The following is a 19,175-nucleotide window of genomic DNA, read 5'->3' on the forward strand; positions in this document are numbered from 1 at the left end:
CTATTAAACCATGAGCTCTTCTTACTGAGTCCACCCTGGGGAGAACAGGGGGTGCAGTGAGCAGTCCTTGTAGTGCTTGGGGAAGGGGACTCACCATGTTCTTGCAGCTAATTTTATCAACAAGGAAGCCTGAACTTGGCAGAATATTGAAGTGAGGACCCCCTAATAATATGTAGTTTTTAAGTTATCAGTCTAGGAATGTAGAAAGTCATGAGAAAAGAGAGAGGAAAGAATACAGAATGTTATAACAGAAATATATTCCCATTAGAAATTACATTTTTAAAAAACCTCTTCTAATGTTAATCTAGAATGTCGAATTTCATGAGGATTTCAAGAGGCTTATGGGGGAAAACATCCTGGTAATTGTATATGCTAATGGAGTATCCATAGTACTTTGTTAGATGATGGAAACTATTTCATGCAAACACTAACACAATCTTTCTTTTATATCTTGGTAAAGCTGATTGACAAAGTGTAAAATTGCATTTTAATCCAATTTAGGACTCAAAACACGTAGTGGGTTTAAGCATTCAAAAATGCTTGAAGCGTGGAAGTAAAAACTCAGAATACCCTAGCAGGTTGTCTATGATAATGTACATCAATGGTCCATTACAGAAATATTATTTCAATATAAGTTTCTTTGAATTGAGTCATATTTATTCCAAAGCTTTTTTGAATTAGAGTAAGGAGAATGTATTGAGGAAATATGACCCAGAGAAAATAGAACAGAAATGAGATTTTAGCCACATTTCACAAGAATAGTACCATATTTTTTGCACTATAAGATGCACCTAGGTTTAGAGGAGGAAAACAAGAAAAAAATATTCTGAACCAAATGGTGTACTAAAATATTTAACAAAATATAACAATATTTCAACCATGTAAAGTGAACAGCAGTCAACATCACTGTCATTAACAAATGAGTAGAGACTTTAAGATTCAAGTACTCTTCTAGTTTTCTGGGAACCCCAAGAACTCATCATCCCTAGTGTCAGAATTTATCAGGGCCTTACAGGCATCGAGGGAGTTAAGAGGTATCACTAGTTGTAACAGTCACTGAGCGTATCACTATCCTAGTTACAGGTTCTAGCGGACTACCCTCAGTGCCTGTTATGGCTAGTGAAACGGCTTAGTCCCCTCAGTGCCTGTGTTACTACTAGAATAGTGACCCCACCATAACTCCCTTTATATACTACAAACTTCAGCATTTATGGCTGCTTACCCAGTTGCTGCTGGCCTCCTCACACAGAAATCTGGTGTGCACTGGAAACAGTATGGAGGTAGATGAGACAGCTGTAGCATCTAACGGAGCCACTAGCCAGCCGAGAACAAGTTACTTCTGCCCCACCCATCTGCCTCTCGTGATTGGCAGAGCTTAAGACACAGTGATTGGTGATTGGAGGCTGTTCTACTGACACAGACCCCACCCAGTGTCAAAGACAATTGACAATTGGCACTGTGCCTCATACCCATTATTAGCCTCAGCTGATTCAACAGGTCAACGGTTGTAGCTGAGAGTGTCAGGTGGCTCTCTGAACGCTCCCAGGTCCCAGGTGATGGGCAGAGGCGGACGGCAACTGACCAGATGCCCTGAGATTCAGCAGTAAAGTGGGACATTTAAGCGTCCCCAGGCGTTTTGCATGGGCCCACCACTTTCTCTTCTAACAGCTGTCGCCACCGCTGACAGGTCAGGTAATACACATCACGGCCCGTGATGCAATATTTGCTCCATAAGACGCACAGACATTTCCCCGCACTTTGGGTGGGGGGGGTGGGGGGTGGATCTTATGGAGCGAAAAATTCGGTATGTTTCTGAGAGGTATCTTTCTTTAACAGAAAGCACTGTAGCTACTCCTACCAAGGTCACAACCACCAAGGCCACCCTTCATCACTAGATCCTTGGCCTCTTGTGAAACCTCATGCTACTTCATCTCTCCTCAGCATTGGGACCCACTAAACACTTTTTCTATCTGGAGGCCATTTTGGCTCCTTGCTACCTTCTCTCTGTGTCACTCTTGCCCCGTTTTCTTCCCTGCCCATCCCTCAGGCTGCTTCTCTGGGGGACATCATTGCTTGCTGCTCTCCTGAGAGATCTCATGCGTTCCCACTGCTTCAGCTTCCGCCTTGCTCCGCACACCCTAAACCATGTCTCCAACTTCTCTCCCAAACTGTCTTCAGGCCATTATTCCAGGGTTGTTTTGCAGGCACTGCCAACTGTTTTTGTTACCTTTGCACTGCTAAGCCTCTTCCTCCTCAGGTGTCTTTATCTTAGCTATTTATTGATCTTATTACTGGGCAGGGGGCCTGGACCTGAGTGGGTCTGCCTAGAGCCAGCCAATAGTGTGTGGGTTCTTGACTTTGTGTAGAAAAGATTTCACAACATGAGGCCAGGTGACAATGAGAGTGTTTATTGAAGTTGGGGACAGTGAAATAAGGATGGGCTTAGGGTAGAAGAAGCAACAGCAGAGCGCCTAGGCTGGGCTGCCTTCCTCTCTGGGAACTCAGAGAAAAGATGGCCTTGGGGACAGGTTCAGGGGATTAGCCTGGGACAAGCTGCAGCAACCCATTGCTTTAGAGATTAGGAGCTGTGTGCCTGTAAGGGAAGAAGAGAAGGAAGAACAAAATGGTGCCAGCTGCTCCCCAAAGGATAGCACAGGTGCAGCTGGGTCCTTTGTCTTGAGCCTCTCTCTTGCAGGGGGAGTCTTAGGGGAGGTCTCAGGGAGGGTTTCAGCAGAATATGCCTCAGTTTTCCATGTGTGTCCTTTTAGGGTTTGTGGTGTTCTGATTGGTCAGTGCCAGGGTAGGGGGTCATTAGTCATTGCAGTTGGTCCTGGTGTTGCCTATCTACTTTTGCTATTTTTCTGGGCCTGGAGCTGAAATACAACTGGGACCTAGATGTTATCTGTAAGGGGGGTGCCTTTTGTATCTGGTTGTAAAATGCTGGACCATTGCTTTCAAGTATCAGTCCATTTTCCTATTCTACTTGCCTGGCAATTTGTACTTCTTAATCCCTTTCACCTTTTTTCTGTGTGGTTTGCTTTTTGTATTTTTGATGCAATTCTAGAAAATAGGTGAGTATTACACATATACATACATACATACATACATGAATACATATATATACTTATATATATATACTTTATATATATATAGAGAGAGAGAGAGAGAGAGAGAGAGAGGAGAGAGAAAGGGATGGGGGGAGAGAAATGTTTACTACAGAAAACTTGGAAATCATAAGAAAGCACAAAAGAATTAATCGCCCATAAAATCAAATATTTAGCCACCATTAACATTCAATCCAGACCTTCCAATAATTTTTAATGCCTACGCATACATTTTTATTACCAAAATCATAATCTGTATGGTCGTCTTCGGCAGCCGTCCGTCTCGAGAGACGATGGTGTAGCTTCTTAAGAGTCTCTCTGCACCGCCGAGAATGGCTGTGCAGTCCGACTCGGGAGTGACACGGTATCTGTCTCCTCCCGTGTTGAATCGACATCTTGCGATGACGCTGGGGTGTCCTCTCCAGTGAAGCTGAAGCTACAGAGCCTGGGCAGGGTGATATGGAGGGTCTGCTGTTGCCCATGCAGCAGACCCCCCCTCTCTTCGCAGCTGAAGGGTCCAAGGGAAAGACGGAGTCAATACAGCTTGGTTTCAGGTGCGCCGCAGGAGTTGCCGGTGTTGACTACAACGTCAAACCGCCTTAGGGACTCCGGCTCCGGATTTTCTGTCGGGGTTTACTCCCTTAGCCTTTCCCCTGAAGAGGTATGCCGCAAGGCAGCGGAGATTTTTTGGAGTCAGAGTTTTCCTTCTCTGATGTGCCCTGACTGGAAGATCGAACCAGCGACACTTAGCTCGCAGGCCGACGCTCAATCCACTGAGCCAAACCAGCCAGGGAATCTGTATGGTACACTTTTGTATTTAGTAATATATTATGAAAACTTCCTCACGCTAATAAATGTTCTTCTGCCACCTGCTTTTTTGGGAGCAACTCGATAGCTATTATCTAAATGTGCTGTAATTTAATTAACATAGTCTTTCTCATTTTGTTTATTCCCATTTTTTTTGCTAATAATTTTCATATGACTTCTGCTATTGTTATTGAAAATCCAAAAATTGTGTATAAATAAATTTCTTGGCATTAATATCTATATGAAGCATAACTTTAAGATCATTTTCACTCAAATTATTTATAGAATTTTAAGACCTTAACAAAAAAGATATGGGCAGTCACCTGGGGTGGCCTCTGACAGGCTGAATTTCTCCTGTGGCTTTCCTGACAGGTAAACCACCCTCTGCTCATATACCTCCATAAGTAGGCATTACTCACACATCATAAGTAGGCACTACTCAGCTCCTCCTTATATGTTCTAAATTTATATGTTCCTATATTGAGCATAAGGCACTCAATTCTGACTAATAGATTTTGAGAGTTGCTTCCGAAACCTTTAGAAGCCTGTACTTAGAAATCAGTATGATTTGAGAACCTGGGAAGGAAGTTAGAAGCAGGATGGCAGGCAAGATAGCATGGAATTCAGGCTTAGCTAATCGGCGCCAAATAATTATTATAGACAGGCAGAGAGTGTTCTCTGATTTGCGCGTTACAGTTATTCTAATTGATTTCTGCATACTGTGGATAGGGATCTGCCCTTTTCCATTTATTTTTCACTTGATAAGTAAGATGTGAAATGTTCCATGCCTTTCTAATTTAAATGTTGCACATGTTGAGAACCGATCTTGCCAGCCATTATAAGCCTGGCCAAAAACATAACACATTGTTACTATTAGCCTTCATCATTTGGTTAGAGCCAACATTTTGTTTGGAACCATTCAGGAGTATAAATCTCCTTCATAGGCATAGCCTATTTCTGCCATAAAGTAGAGGTGATGAGAAGGCAACTAAGTTTCCTTGGTGAGTTGCTCTGGTTAGCCTCATGAGGCTGATTAGGCCAAGGATGCTCATTTAGAGACTTCTTGGGAAGTGAGATTCATGCTCTTGAGGATCTTATGATTAAGCTGAGGGGAAAGACACATGGATAACTAATAAAGGTGGTATGTGAGAAGCACACATATGCGTAGATCAGAGGGACCTTAAGGGATAAACAGAGCATTACATCACGGCCCATATTTGAGGCTGTGAACAATGTCCTTGAAGCCATATGCACCACATTTCAGCCTGCAGGCTGAGTAAAGCGTCCATCTCATACGCGTGTACTACTGTTTTCCAGATATATGTAGATGCCCTGATGGCCAACAATGCTTTTATTTATTTATTTTTTCCAACAATGCTTTTAAATGAATTTTTGTTTTGTCACATTTATTGTAGCTTTTGCCATATTGTGTATTTTTAATCAATAGCTACAAAACTACACTTATAATTCCTTTATAATGGGTGTCTATGAAATTTTTTCATGTTAAGAATTGTTTGTTTATTGAAGATTGGAAACTTCCATTGTCTTCAGCAGTGCTGTACAATAGAATTTCAGTGATAATGGGAATATCTTTGCATTGCTCAGCATAGTCTTCATTAACTACATGTAGCAGTTGAAGAATTGAAATATGACTAGTGGGACTGAAGAACTGAATTTTATATTTTATTTGATTTTCAATGATTTAAGTTTAAATAGCCACATGTGGTAGAGGCTCCCATGTTTGACAGCGCAGATCTGTTGTATCCCTTTGTAGGTAATATTAAAAAAAATTCTCACCCCTAAGTTTCCTCAGTCCCACCCCCTCTTGGTTTGTTTCAACTTTAACCAACAAATGTGGTGGCTACCAGGCTCACTTCTTCTTAGGTACCCCTATTCCTGAAGGTTTCTTAAGCCAAGAGAAGAGTTCTCTCATAGATGCTTAATCAAATGGCTTTGAAAGCTTTTCCTAATCATGGAAATAAAAGGAATGGTAGTTTACACTTTTCTTTCAGCCACTATCTGATTATCAGGGACTTGAAGAGATTTCTGTATACATGGGACACATGAGCTACTGGTTTTCATGTTTAGTTTGTTTTGAAGTTCACACAGCATGATCCTTCTTTCAAAGTGGCCTATTTGATAGTCAAGGAGGCTATAAATTATTAGAGAACTCAGAAATCAAAATCTTATTCTAAGGCTTTCATTAGGTAAGAAATTTACCCTTTCTTTTATTCTTTTGATGATTATTAAGAGTAACCAAATGGTCTTCCTTCTCTAATTTGCTTTTAAACAATTAATACAATTCATAGCACTTTATAAGTTATATATCTTTCTCATGACTCATAGCCTTTGGGGTCTTTTAAGAGCATCTGTGTTAGTAGCAACAGATAGTCTAATGACTACTATTATGGGAACAAAATCACGAGAGAATAGTCAAGTATCTCGGAACATAAAATTCACCTTTATATTTACATTATGGCTTGTATTCATTATAAATATAGTACTAGTTGGATTTCTAGGTAATGCAAAATCGTTATTTTTTCCAAAAGATTTTTTCCTTCTATTGTTTCAAAACAAGATGGAGAAGAAAAGCAGTAACTTGTAAAATTAAAAAAGGCATGGGACCAAAAAGTTCTTTGGAAACTCATATTTGAAGAATTCCCATCAAAATAATAAACACCTTTCATGGACTGGCCTGAGAAAAGATTTTTCTGTTGAGGAAGGCCTTCTTTCCCACCCATCCCTCCCTGTTTTTTACTACACTTTGGGAGGGCTCTCATACTTCCATACTCTTCCTGCTTTGAGGCCTGAGGCTTGGAAATTTCTTTAAATATCAGAACCAGAGCAAGGAAAGTTTCATTTGTTGAATCAGAAATGTGTCCTCCTGGCTCTGCTGGGCAGTACACCCTGACACCACATGTGCCACAGGAGTGGAAGCTCAAAGGCAACTGCACCAAGCAGACCCAAGGCATATAAATCCACAGCGAGATGATAATGAAACATTGATAGGTGTATCATTATCTCCATTCCATATACCAGGACTCTTTCTTTCTTCAGCTTCTTTTATAAATTTCCATTGACAGTTAAATCCGCAGGCAGTTTTTTGTGATGTTAAAATTGTTGAACATCTCCTAGCATCTTTGTTTGCCGTGTTTGTTCCATATTAATTACACATCTCTCCATCATCCACTTGTCTCCATTTGAAAGGAGATGCATAGTCTGGTATGATGGTGGTTGGAGGTGGTGATGTAGGTGTGTGTGCTGGGGACAAATGGGAAGGGAAGATCATGAGTGTCAGAACACAGGGAGAATACCAGCCAGGAGAGATAAGTTAACATTTGCAAAATATATCATCCTAAATTTGTTTCCTTTTCATTCTAAACACACACAAAAAACTACAAATAGACACTTAATCTTCTTAGAGCCTCCATGAAAAATATTTATTCTTGCCTTGTACTTCTACCTCCTTTGTAGAAGATAGGAATGAAGAGGCGTAAGCTGAGAATCCTCTGGTCTTTAGGAAAGGACCTAAAAGGACATTGTATTTTGGAGTCTGTACTGTTCCCTTCCCTTCAGCCATCCTATGCCCTGGCTGCTGCCTCTCTTCCCTCCAGCATCTGAGCAGTGAAGGGTGGCCCTTTGCACAGTACTAAATCCTTTTCCTTGACTCATTTGTATAGAAAAAATAATGGGCAGTGCTAGTCAATTTCAAGTCTCTCTAGCACAGTTGGTTTGTCATATGACTTCTTAACTTTCATGTGTCCGTTTTATATATTTTCATTCTCATTACAAAATTATGCCAAAATATTGTCTTCTAAATTTTCCTTTTTGCTCTTTGAGTCTATATTTATTTATTTGATTCGAGTATCTTAGCCTAAAAGCCTCTGATCTTCACTGTACTAAACTATTACAAAGCTAATTATCTGTAAGCAAACTTTGAATTGATGGATGTTTTATTAATTGCCTTCAAATGTAGTAATAGGGTTGCAGGTTTGATGAAATGCTTATGAGTGGTGGCTTTTGGCAAAATAACCTTTCTATTTTCAATATTGAATTTCAAATTACTATGTATTAATGCCTCTGTCTCCTGCCTTTTTTATTTCAGTACCTACTAGAAATGAAAAGCTTAATCCTTCCCCCAGAACATATCCTGAAGAGAGGGGACAGTGAAGCAATAGCATATGCATTCTTTCATCTGGCACACTGGAAGAGGGTGGAAGGGGCTTTGAATCTTTTGCATTGTACATGGGAAGGCAGTAAGTAATTTTCTTTCTTTCAAACATTTTTTTAAAAGCATAAAAAGATGCTAAAACTGTTTTTACCCTGAGTGTCTGTGATGAATAATCAAGATCTGCACATCAATAGCTGTTCCTCTCTGTGATGGTGAATTACTCGGGCTCTCTAATTTCCCATGGTGGCGGGCATTAATGTGGTGGTGCCATCTCTATAGCTCAGCAAGACAAGTTTATACAGTGGATGGGATGAATCTGGACTGTTCTGACAGAGGATCATTCTACAGATGAAAACCCTCTTTGGAAACCTGGACAGCCCCTGAGCATCATAGGAACCTTTAGCCTGAGGTTAGGCCTTGTACTGGGCTCTGATGACCACTTCTAGATGGGAGGGTTGGCTAAAGAGCCACAGTTCTGCTTTACTGGAGCCAGATGGCCAAACACACAAGCAGGAGTTATGTTTCAGAACAAGAACAGTGGCCATTGGACACTAGTGTTTGGTAGCAGGTTATGGTAGATGACTTTAGTATGTGTTAGCTATCATCATTCTGTGTAAGGAGGAGAGGTTCTAATGGCAGATGAAACATGCCCCCTGCCCCCTGCCCTGGAAAAGTGTCTCGTCTAGTTGGGAATAGTAATCAGCAGCATGTAACAGTTGCACAGTGGTTTTTCAGAGAGAGAGGTCTGTGAGGTGGAGTGGGTCATATGGGATTTGAACCTAGCCTTATGAATCATATGGGATTTGAACCTAGGACAGTATTATAAGTGAGGACACTGGGAGAATGTACATTAAGGAAAAAGACCCAAGATTATGGGTTATTGGACAATGTGTGTGTTGAAACTCTGTTGTCATTAGTTTAAGCAAAACAAGTGTAACATGTACCCTGAGCTTTCCCCCCACTTTCCTTGGGGAAATAAAACAAATATTAGAGTATTCTGTTAATTTTTTCTTAGTTCATCTCCACTCTTATCAGTCTCACAGATGAATGTCTTTTTAATTCCTTTCACTCTGTTTATCTTAGCTGCTTCCATTTTCATTTTGCTTATCTTTTGCTCTTCCCTTTTCCTGTCCTTCCCTAACCTAGCAAGAATCTAAATTGGTGCAGGAAGGGAGCAGGGGCAGCCAGATGGAATGGGGTAAGAAGAGTAAGTTGACAGAGATGGGACTCAAGTTGATTTAAAGTTTTTTGTTTGGTTGTTTTGAAAATAATTTTTTAGAGAATTAATAGCAGATCTACTTAATTTACTGTTTATAACTTGAGGGAGATTGACTTGATCAGTGCTTCTACCCACCTCCACTTCATAAGTCCATTAGCATGCTCCAGGTGTCCTAGTCCTGGTATTTGGGTGTGTTAGGACAACACACAATACTCAGGCATGTGTGAGCACATGTTCAATCCCCTCTGGCTTGGGCTTATTATTGTTGCATTTAATGTGTTCTATCCAGACAAGACAAAAGGAATTTTTATTAAAATATGAGAAAAAGAAAAAACAAAACAAAACAGAAAAACCCCAGCAAAATTGAACATGAGAGGCATCACCTAGTGTTAACTGTGCAAAAATTAAATGTACAGAATGACTTACCAAATAAGAACATATTTATATATCAGCATCTTGGAAACATAGTAATAGAAGCTTATCAATTGGATCTGATAGTTAAAAAAAGTTACTAGTCCTATATAAAGGATAAAAAAGGGGAAGCAAGAAGTGAGAGAGATACTGTGTTAGGAATGGCAGAACCATAAAAAAAAAATCCAATGAAAAATAACTGGAAATTCTGTTTGGAAATTAGTTATAATTAATTATAATAATTTAACAATGGACAGATGCTTTGGCTTAACTGGAAGGACTATGAGATTTCAAGAAATGCAAAGTGACATGGTGAGCTCCAAAATCAAGCTGAATAGCAATGGTGGACAAATGTAATTACTTCAAAGTACATGGGCAGAACACTTTATTAGAATTTTTAAAAAGAATTGAGTTTGTAGACATAAAGGAGTATGGCAAGGCAACCAGAGACCTATAGGAAAGGGAAATTCTGCACTTGGTTCTTAGCAATAAACAGGAACCACTCCAGGGAGGTTACACTGCTGTTCAGTTTTTGAACAGAGATCCATGAGAGTGCTTACTGGGTACTAAATACCTTGTGGAATACCAAGAACCTTAAAGAGTATTTGTATACCTGGGCAATTTTAGAAAGGGTTTGCATTTCCATCATTTCATATACTCTCCCTGAAAATGTTATGAGTTAGGCAGGACAGAGGTGTCCATCTCAGTTGCTCAAGAGAGGAACAGATTAATTGCAATGAGGAACTTGTTGAATGTAGTGCAGCCATTGTTGGTAAAGCCAGAATGTAAAACCAAGTTCATTTTTTCTTCACTCCTCTGTTCTATAATACCAGGGGTTCAGGCCTTTCCTAATAGAATGATAAGGGGATCAGTCATCTTTGAAACATTTGCTTGGAAGCCCTCAATGTTTACATCACTACTTACAGGCTAGGGTATACTTATTCCCTTCCTAGTGTTTATAAAGTTAATCATCCTATATAAAACCATATTTTTATTGTTGAATATGGACTTAAATATTTTAACTGTAAAATGAGCCCAGTTTTATAAAAAAATGAAGAAATTCTATATGTAAACAAAGAAAAGAGACTGGAAATAAATACATCTTTAAAAGGATTTTAAGTGATTTCTTTTTTTCCTTCATATTTGTATCTTTTTAATTTTCTACCAACCTACATATGTATATATACAGGTGTGTGTATATGTATATGCATATATTTGGAAAAATGATCTTTCATTACAAACACTTTTGGTCCTTTTAATGACAAAGCTATAAATCTGTTGTGCGATTTAGATGAAAGAATTACCACTCCAGCTTCAGACAATTGTGTGCAATCTTGTGCTTTCACTTCTAGATTTGTGTCCTTTCAAAGTCAAATGGAGGCATCAGAACTCTGGATTTTATTTTATTTTGACTTATTTTTAGTGAGGTGTAATTGACACGTTAGTTTCAGGTGTACAATGCAATGATTTGATATTTGTATATATTTAATATCTACTGTTAGCAACTTTCAATTATGCAATACAGTATTAACTGTAGTAACCATGCTGTACATTATATATTTATTTTGTAACTGGATGTTTTTTCCCTTTGACCCCCTTTACTTGTTTCACCCCCACACCTTTGGTAACCACCAGTCTGTTCTCTGTATTTATGATGAGCTCCAGATTTTAAATCAGAAGACTTGAATTAGAATTCTGACTTGGCTGCTTACAGTGGTATTAACTTACCCAATTTTTGAACTCTGTGAAGCACTGGTGATACTGAACACCATCACGGTGGTGGACATGAGTGCAACTGCTCTCAGAGCAGTTACAGTACCAGAGCTGCAGCTCCTTCTCTCTCTTGGAAGTCAGTGCCCAACCCCAACCCCAACCCCAGCCCTCACCCCCCACCCACAGTCTGTACAGGATGCTGCACTTCCTCTAGTGCACCACATGATGGAGCCTTTTGACATCTCCAGACGCGAGGTTTTCTCCTTTAAATCATGTTTATTCTTCATTCTGAAATTAAAGGGCATCTCCCAACTCCCTTCCAACACCACCATTTCATTAGAAAGGGAATTAATGGAGGAAGGTAACAGTACCTAATTTCACTAGTTTCCATGTTAAAGATGAGTATTCTTTTAGTCAATTTATGTATTGGAGATTTAAAAATACCTGTCAAAAATGTTGTTTAGGGGTGAAGATGGAGGTATATTTTGCTTTGTTTTAATGAGTTTTTTTTAAATGTTGGACCATTAGTCATCTTATGAAATTAAGTGAGTTTTCCAACAATCAGACTGAAATAACTCACATTTTTGATAAAACCTCAAAATCCAGCTAATGCATGGCAGAGATTGTTTGGGTTTGAAACATATGGTGGTTAAAAAAAAGAGAGAGGGAGAGCCCTCAAACCACAAATACATCAGCATTTCAAAGGTTTCTAAAATGTTTGATTCATCACTGCCCCAACTCCTGAAGTTACACAATATGTTCAGGATAATCAAGAAAGAAGAAAAGTTTTAATTTATAAGATTTAAAAATATGTTTATTAGTTCATTAGACCTTATCTGAATTATACTTATTTTAAACATTGTACGTTCTGATTACACACACACACACACAATTAAGGAAAAAGGATTCATGGACATGGACAACAATGTGGGGATTCCTGGGGGAATGGGGTTATAAGGGGACTAAATGATGATGGAAGAATACAATAGAGATTAAATTTTAAATTTTATAAGCATATGAATGTATGAATGCGGATTTCACTTGCACTGGGTCTTATTTACAATGGTAGTGTGCCTTTTGGGGCCCTGTTTTAAATGGCACATCTTCTGTTTTACCTGTATTAAATACTGATGTGGCCTTATTTCCCTCTTACATAGATATTTTCAAGGCTGTTTTGGCTATATTTATTTTATAAAGCAGGGTAGTCTACTGATTTTAACTGTAAAGTTTAAGATTTAATTTTCTACTTCTATATATTAGAAGCCTAGTATGCCATGGGGTATATCACTTAGCCTTTCTTTGTTTCCATTTTTTTTTACACTTGACCAAGTAAGACTCTTTATTTTCTTTTTGGAGATTTTTTTCCCCAAAGAATTCACTAAATAATGTATAAGATATGAGGGTGGTGTTTTTTAGGAGGACTAAGGCAGAGTATTTCCTTTGAGAGGAGAAAATAGCCCATTGTTGCAGCATAGGATGAAATTCTGATTCTAATTTATTCTCTTTGAACCTAATGGTAAATGCTCCTTGCTGTAAAATGTGGGCCTTAGGGCATTTCCTCTAACTAAACCTTTACCCCAAAAGGCTGGCCCCTTTTGGACTGCTGAGGATAGATCCCCACCCCCACCCCACCACCCCATACATCGAAGATATTGTTTCTTGGGAGAACAATAGTTAGCTACAGTCCCTGGTGATGGTTACTGTTTAGTAACTTCCAGTCTCCAGATCCTGGACACTGCTTTCCCACCTTCTGCCCAGGGGTACCAGCTTGCTCCTTTCTCTGTTCAGTCTTGGTGACTGACTACAATTTGGATCCACCTGAGTTTTTAAAGGGAAAATTCTGCTCTTCCTGATTGTGCATTAATTTGTTCATTCCTTTACTCAACAGAAATGTATTGAGTCCCTCCTTTGTGCCAGGTATGTGTTGGGGATACCAAGATTAATAAGACTCTGAAATGCTTTGGGAGAAACATGTGCATATATGTGTGCCATGATATACTCACATATACATATGTACACACGTGTGTGTGTGTGTATAAACTATACTGTCATGGAAGTAGGAAAGAGTGTTAGGGTTACTAAGAAGTTACAAATCTGCTGTAAAACTTTAGAATTTCTCTTCAGAATTAGAATGGAACATCATTTAATCTAACTAAGGGAAACTGATTTTCCCAAGGCCACATGACTAGATACTGAAAGAAAGTGGATCAGAACGCAGGGTTTTGACTTCTATAATTTCTTAATTGTGGTGCCCAAATGCCTCACAAAAGACAGATGGCCTTCATGTCAGTTTCCTACAATGCAGTAAAAAGTGAGAATTTGTATTTTGACAGTTTTCTAGTCTATTATTTGTACTTCTAATTGTTTACAAACAAGCAGCGTTTCTATTTATAAACTAGAGTATCCCCTAATACAGAAAGTACAAATCTTAGGGTTAGTAGAAAGAGAAGGTAAAGAGAAAACTAACTTTTATTGAGCAGCCAGGCACTGTGTTTAGGCATTGTTGACCTCTGTTCTCACACGTAGTCCATTCAACAGCCTTGCAAGGTCCATGGTATTCTCATTTTTACAGATAAAGAGACTGGATGCACACTAATGACCCAACCAAAGACAGGCAGTTCTTAGCGTGGTCAAGTTCAGGTCATTCTTTAGCTGTCACCTTTACTCCTCTTTTAGGTATACACAGTCCCAAGGATCTCTCCTTCCAGGAGCTATCACAGTGGGAACTTTCACACATATTTTTATGATTATTGGATCATTCGTTTCTGCCCTGGGTGGTGAGCTCTATCAGTTATGGACCATCTGAGCTTGGCTCACTTTTCTATCCTTGGTGCATGAGGGAGACACTCACATTTTGAGGAGGTGAAGCTGGGATTCAGATTAAGTTCTCACTATTATGAGTAATCTGTCTGTATTAATGGTCTCTGAGATCTTATATGAAAGACAACCTAGACAAACAAAACGTCAAACACCGAGTGGCCTAGCTTCTTTGTTTTGTTTTTAAACAAATGCATGTATATCCTTACTTGCTTGGAAATGTGTGTTTTCTCAGAAAAGATTTTTAGAAAGTTTGTGATCACTCATGAAATAGATCATATGGATCAAATTAATAAAACAGATCAATCAAATGACCCATTTTTTCATTCTTATTTTCACTGCCAAATCAGTGTGTTAATATTTGCCCTTGTAAAATTTCTGGACATTCAGTTAAAGCCATGAGGTTCTTGTGGAACAATTAGCACACATGTCTTTGCTGTGAAAGGGACCAGGAGGAGGCATGAGAGGAAGCTGGCAAGGCAGGAGCAGCACCTCTTTCCTCTCTCCCCAGACTCCATTGCTTATCTCACACTTTGCTGACCCTGCACTGCAGGGCGGCTGAAGAACAGAATCACAAACAGAAATTGGATTTGCTTTTGTCTAGTGAAGCCAAGAGTCTTAATATTATTTTATGAACTCAATGTAGATAACAAATGACATGAGAAAGCAATTTTTAAGAGCACCGTAAGCATCTTTACAATCATGGGGGTGGTTGGCGGGACAATATAAGAAGTGTGTGTGTGTGTGTGTGTGCGTGTGTGTGTGTGTGTCTGTGTGTTCTTTTTTAAGTTGTATATAATCAATGTCTCCACCCTCTCCAAGGAGACTAGAACTCATTAAAAGAAGAAGGCTAATTTGATGCACAAAGTTCAGTATGCATGCCAAATACTGGAGTAAAAAAAACACTTGGCGTCTGACTGAAAAAATACCAACTAACCATTTGATTTCTATAGTTAAACACTCTCAAGATCTTGCACTCCTGTATTTCATTTTAAAAATTGCTCCCTGAAGTGCAAACTGACTTCAATTTTTGAATAAAATCTAGCATTCAAATTTATAGCCACTTGAAAACTGGGGGTTTATTTATATCAGATAAACCCAAACAAATTCTTAATTGTAGCAGTCCAGTTGCACATGGAGAATCTGGATTTCAATAAATAAATGAGTAATTAAATAAATAAATAACTTCCACATAAGTTTTTCCACATTTTTGGGATGTTTTCATAGGAACCATTATTTATGGGAAATGGTATTAAAATCCTGCCATATTGCAGTTTAAATTTAAGTGCACCACTTCCCAGAAGAGATTTTAGTGTACTCTATAAAGGCACTAAAAAGGTTTTTTTGGTTTTGTAGCTTTTTCCCTTCTCTCGCAGGCTTAGTTCTGTTAGGAGAGTTGTGGTTTTTTCCAGTGAACTTTGTGTGTTAACCTGTGTGGGGAGCTCTTCTCTTGGCAGGCAAAAGTCATCTTTGTTTGCTTGAAAGTTAAGGTCTGATTGAACGAGGGTGAGCCTTTCATTTAAAGAATAAAGGCTGGGGTGTTTTTAATGTTTTAATCTCTGTTTAAGAGGTTTCTGTTATGAGAGGAAAATTGATAACATTTTTACCTCAGCAAACTGCCAGCAAACTGGCTCTGCTCTAATCCCACGTTTATAGTGATTTATATTCTTCGTGGCAATGTGCTGTAACCTTGGAATGATACCACTGTGGTGTAGATTGACTGCATTCCGAATGCTGGAATCACATACATAATGTTTTTACTTTTAAATAATATTCAGACACCAGAATAAATACCATATGTCCACCGATGCTGGTTACAATGGAACCTTGTCATTTCTTGTGAGGGAGAACATTCTTTGTTTCTGATTCCTGTTTGAAATAAGTATGCAAAAGATAAATATGTACATTGACAGCATTTTGAGAAGGCTTAGGTAATCACACAGCTAAGGATGTAGCTACGATTTCTTGAAATGTTGCATTTAAAACTGAAAAGAATCCTGTGTTGCCACCACCCCTCTTTGACACAAATGAAGGCAAGGTTTGATATCCAGCATTCCCAATGTAGGGTTCAGTTTTTATATTTTATACCTACAGCATGCTGTAGATAAAGGACATCTGTTGAAGAAAAATCACCTCTGTGAGCAGTGTTCATAGGAACAGTGAGACTAACATGCTGATGACATTGTAATAGGGAGAGTAACACATGTGATAATAGGAAGGGATGGATTGATTGGAAAGCCGTAATTCAGTGTGAGACCTAATGTTATCTGATGCCACAAAAGCAGAATTAAGGTGGCCTGACATCAAAATACAGATAATCAGTCTCTCCTAATACATTTTTCCCCCACATGATATTGAAGATTTAAAAGTTTTATAATATTTAGAAATATTTACCAAGTTATGCATTTTTAGATTTTTTATTTTATCCATCTTGGTTGGAATTCTAATCTACACGGACATATTTTTTAAATAGACATGGTAGAATGCCTTTCATATTTGTACATTTGTAACAAGCTCCAACAAGTCAGTCCACATTTGCTTCTTGGGGAAGCATTTCAATCCAGGTTTGCACTATTGCCATCAGTTGAGCTATATTGAGTTAGTGTTCATGACATTTTGATAATATTTTGTAGATGAGGAAATGCTGGACATTGGAATTGATGGCTTCCCTACTACTCCTCTGCACCCTATCCCCACCCAGTTTTGTGAGGTTTGCCCAGAATATATAGTATGAGATTAATGTGTGAGTCATACATCATGATATACCTCTGACATTATCTGGCACATGCCTCAGAGCTTGGGGAAGTCTTGCATCCATTCTGGAAGTTCTTTGAAGAAGTATTCCCCGTTATAAGAATGCTCAAAAGGCCCTTTTTGAAATTGAGAAGTTATGAGACAAATATTAAACCTCTAACATATTATCTCTCCTTTTCAGCTTTTCGGATGATCCCTTATCCCTTAGAGAAGGGGCATCTATTTTATCCTTACCCGATCTGCACAGAAACAGCAGACCGAGAACTGCTTCCGTGTAAGTCTCACCTCTCTATATTTTCCCTTCAGGGAGAGTTGGGAATGATACATGTTTATAATGTTCTTGTCTTTTATTACTCTTCTCCCAAACCCTGTCCTTATGTGATAGCATATGTATTAGAGTGAGTTTTGTGAGTGGGTTTGGCTTCCTGCTCCTCCAACTCTCTTCAGATTCATCAAAGGGAAAGACCCCAGAAGACTGAAATTTAGATGAAGAGGCATCATGTTGGCCTGAGCACAGAGACCTCCAGTTTGGGGCTGATGTTGACTGGGCTGGTCCAGCATGCAAGGTGCTGCCTGGTCTCTCCACTGGTCAGATGCGGTCCGCACAGACTGGAGTTTGTAGAGGAAGCACAGACTTCAGTGGGAATTGCAGATGAGTCACAGATGGAAGGGCAGCACCAGGATCCTGGCGCCATCGTTGGAGGTGGAGCATGGAGTGGGGCAGGAGTGCTCTCTGCAGTGATGCTCTTGGCCAGAGGGATTTCCCTGGAGCACTTTGGGATTGCACATAGTGCATTGTATATCATGTGCAGAACACACGTGCAGCTTCACTGAATACAGCACAAAGAGGGAGACCCTACCCTCGAGCACTATACAAGCTAGCAGTCTGGTGACCCATACCACATGTGGAAAGTATGATTTGGTTTACTATAATACAACATTGTTTTGACAGTTCTGGCTAACTGGTTTTTATCAAATTATACTGTGCATAGGATCATGTCCAGGTTCTTCATGTGGCCCTGACCTAGGACATATTTTGCTCCCTCAGATAATAAGCTCAAAAATTTTGGCTATTCCCTTTTCCCCATCCACTCTCCTGTCACCCTTCCCTTATACCAGCCCCAGTTATATCATAGCTATAACATATTTAAATATTTCGCCCAGAGGAATAGTATAACTTTGGAGCCCTGAGTGCATAGTAAATTGTCCAATACCAGCTTTAGTGAGTCAGTCATCAATCTCCAACATGGTGGGGTCTGGGTGCAGAACAAATCACTGTCTCAAACTGAAGTAGCAGGAGGTGGCTTACTTGCTTCCTTGCTAGCCAGCCCCAATGTGAACTTTGTTACTTAGGGAACTGGGAGATCTCAGTGACATGTGTCTCACTGTCTGAATTTTATTTTGAGAAGGGTCTGGTGTCTCATACTACATTAGATTTGATTTCAGAAATCCCTGTTATGTTCCTGTGCTTTATTTTTGACTTCCCTTTCAGTGAGAAACTTTACCTTTTGTTAAAGTTTGAGTTTTCTGGTATAATAGAGTTTTCTGAAAGGTACATTGTTTTAAAATGTTCTATTCGAGTCGTTAAGTTTCTGTGGGGATAGATGTTCTATTAGAATAAGATTACAGTTCTTAATAGAAGCTCTACCTGGCTACTGTGGCTCAGTGGATTGACCGTCGGCCTGCAAACCAAGTGTCGCTGGTTCGATTCCCAGTCAGGGCACATGACTAGGTTGCACACATCAGGTCCCCAGTTGGAGGCGCGAGTGAGAGGCAACCACACAGTGTTGTTTCTCTCCCTCTCTTTCTCCTTTCCCCTCTCTCTAAAAATAAATAAATAGACAAACAAATTATTTTTTTAAAAAAGAAAACTCTATAGGAATAATCCTTATAAGCCTTAGATAGAAAATTATGGCTCACGTTTATTTAATTGAATGCAATGATCCAAGTCTGATCTCCCCTCAAAATTTTTGGGGGGGCTGAATTTTGAGGGTGAGGATACAGAGAAGGTCAGTTGGTTTAAGTACTACACCCATTTTGTATGCTAAAAAGTATCGTTGCCACAGTGGCTCCAAGCACACCTCCGCCATATGTTTGAATCCTAGCAGGTTGACTTCCCTGGATTCAGGTGCATGTGCTTATTTGTGCTTTGTCCCTCTCTCCCTCCCAGCCCATCTCC

At 39.3% G+C, this 19,175-nt stretch overlaps 1 protein-coding gene across 5 annotated transcripts in view; it reads left to right on the forward strand.

Annotated features, from left to right (window-relative positions):
- The window catches only part of ST7 (suppression of tumorigenicity 7), a 348,571-nt gene that overhangs the window by 320,463 nt on the left and 8,933 nt on the right, over nt 1-19,175 (forward strand). For all 5 annotated transcript variants that reach the window (XR_016513065.1, XR_016513066.1, XM_090287402.1 and 2 more), the window contains 2 exons: nt 8,017-8,167; nt 17,178-17,270. Coding sequence is in view for 3 of the 5 variants with exons in the window: in XM_090287402.1 (XP_090143528.1) it covers nt 8,017-8,167; nt 17,178-17,270 (244 nt within the window). In the remaining 2 variants the exon portion in view is untranslated. The remainder of the gene's footprint in view (nt 1-8,016; nt 8,168-17,177; nt 17,271-19,175) is intronic.

The sequence above is a fragment of the Furipterus horrens genome, unplaced genomic scaffold (genome assembly GCF_987537825.1).
Source record: "Furipterus horrens unplaced genomic scaffold, mFurHor1.1.pri manual_scaffold_9, whole genome shotgun sequence".
Lineage (NCBI taxonomy): Eukaryota > Metazoa > Chordata > Mammalia > Chiroptera > Furipteridae > Furipterus > Furipterus horrens.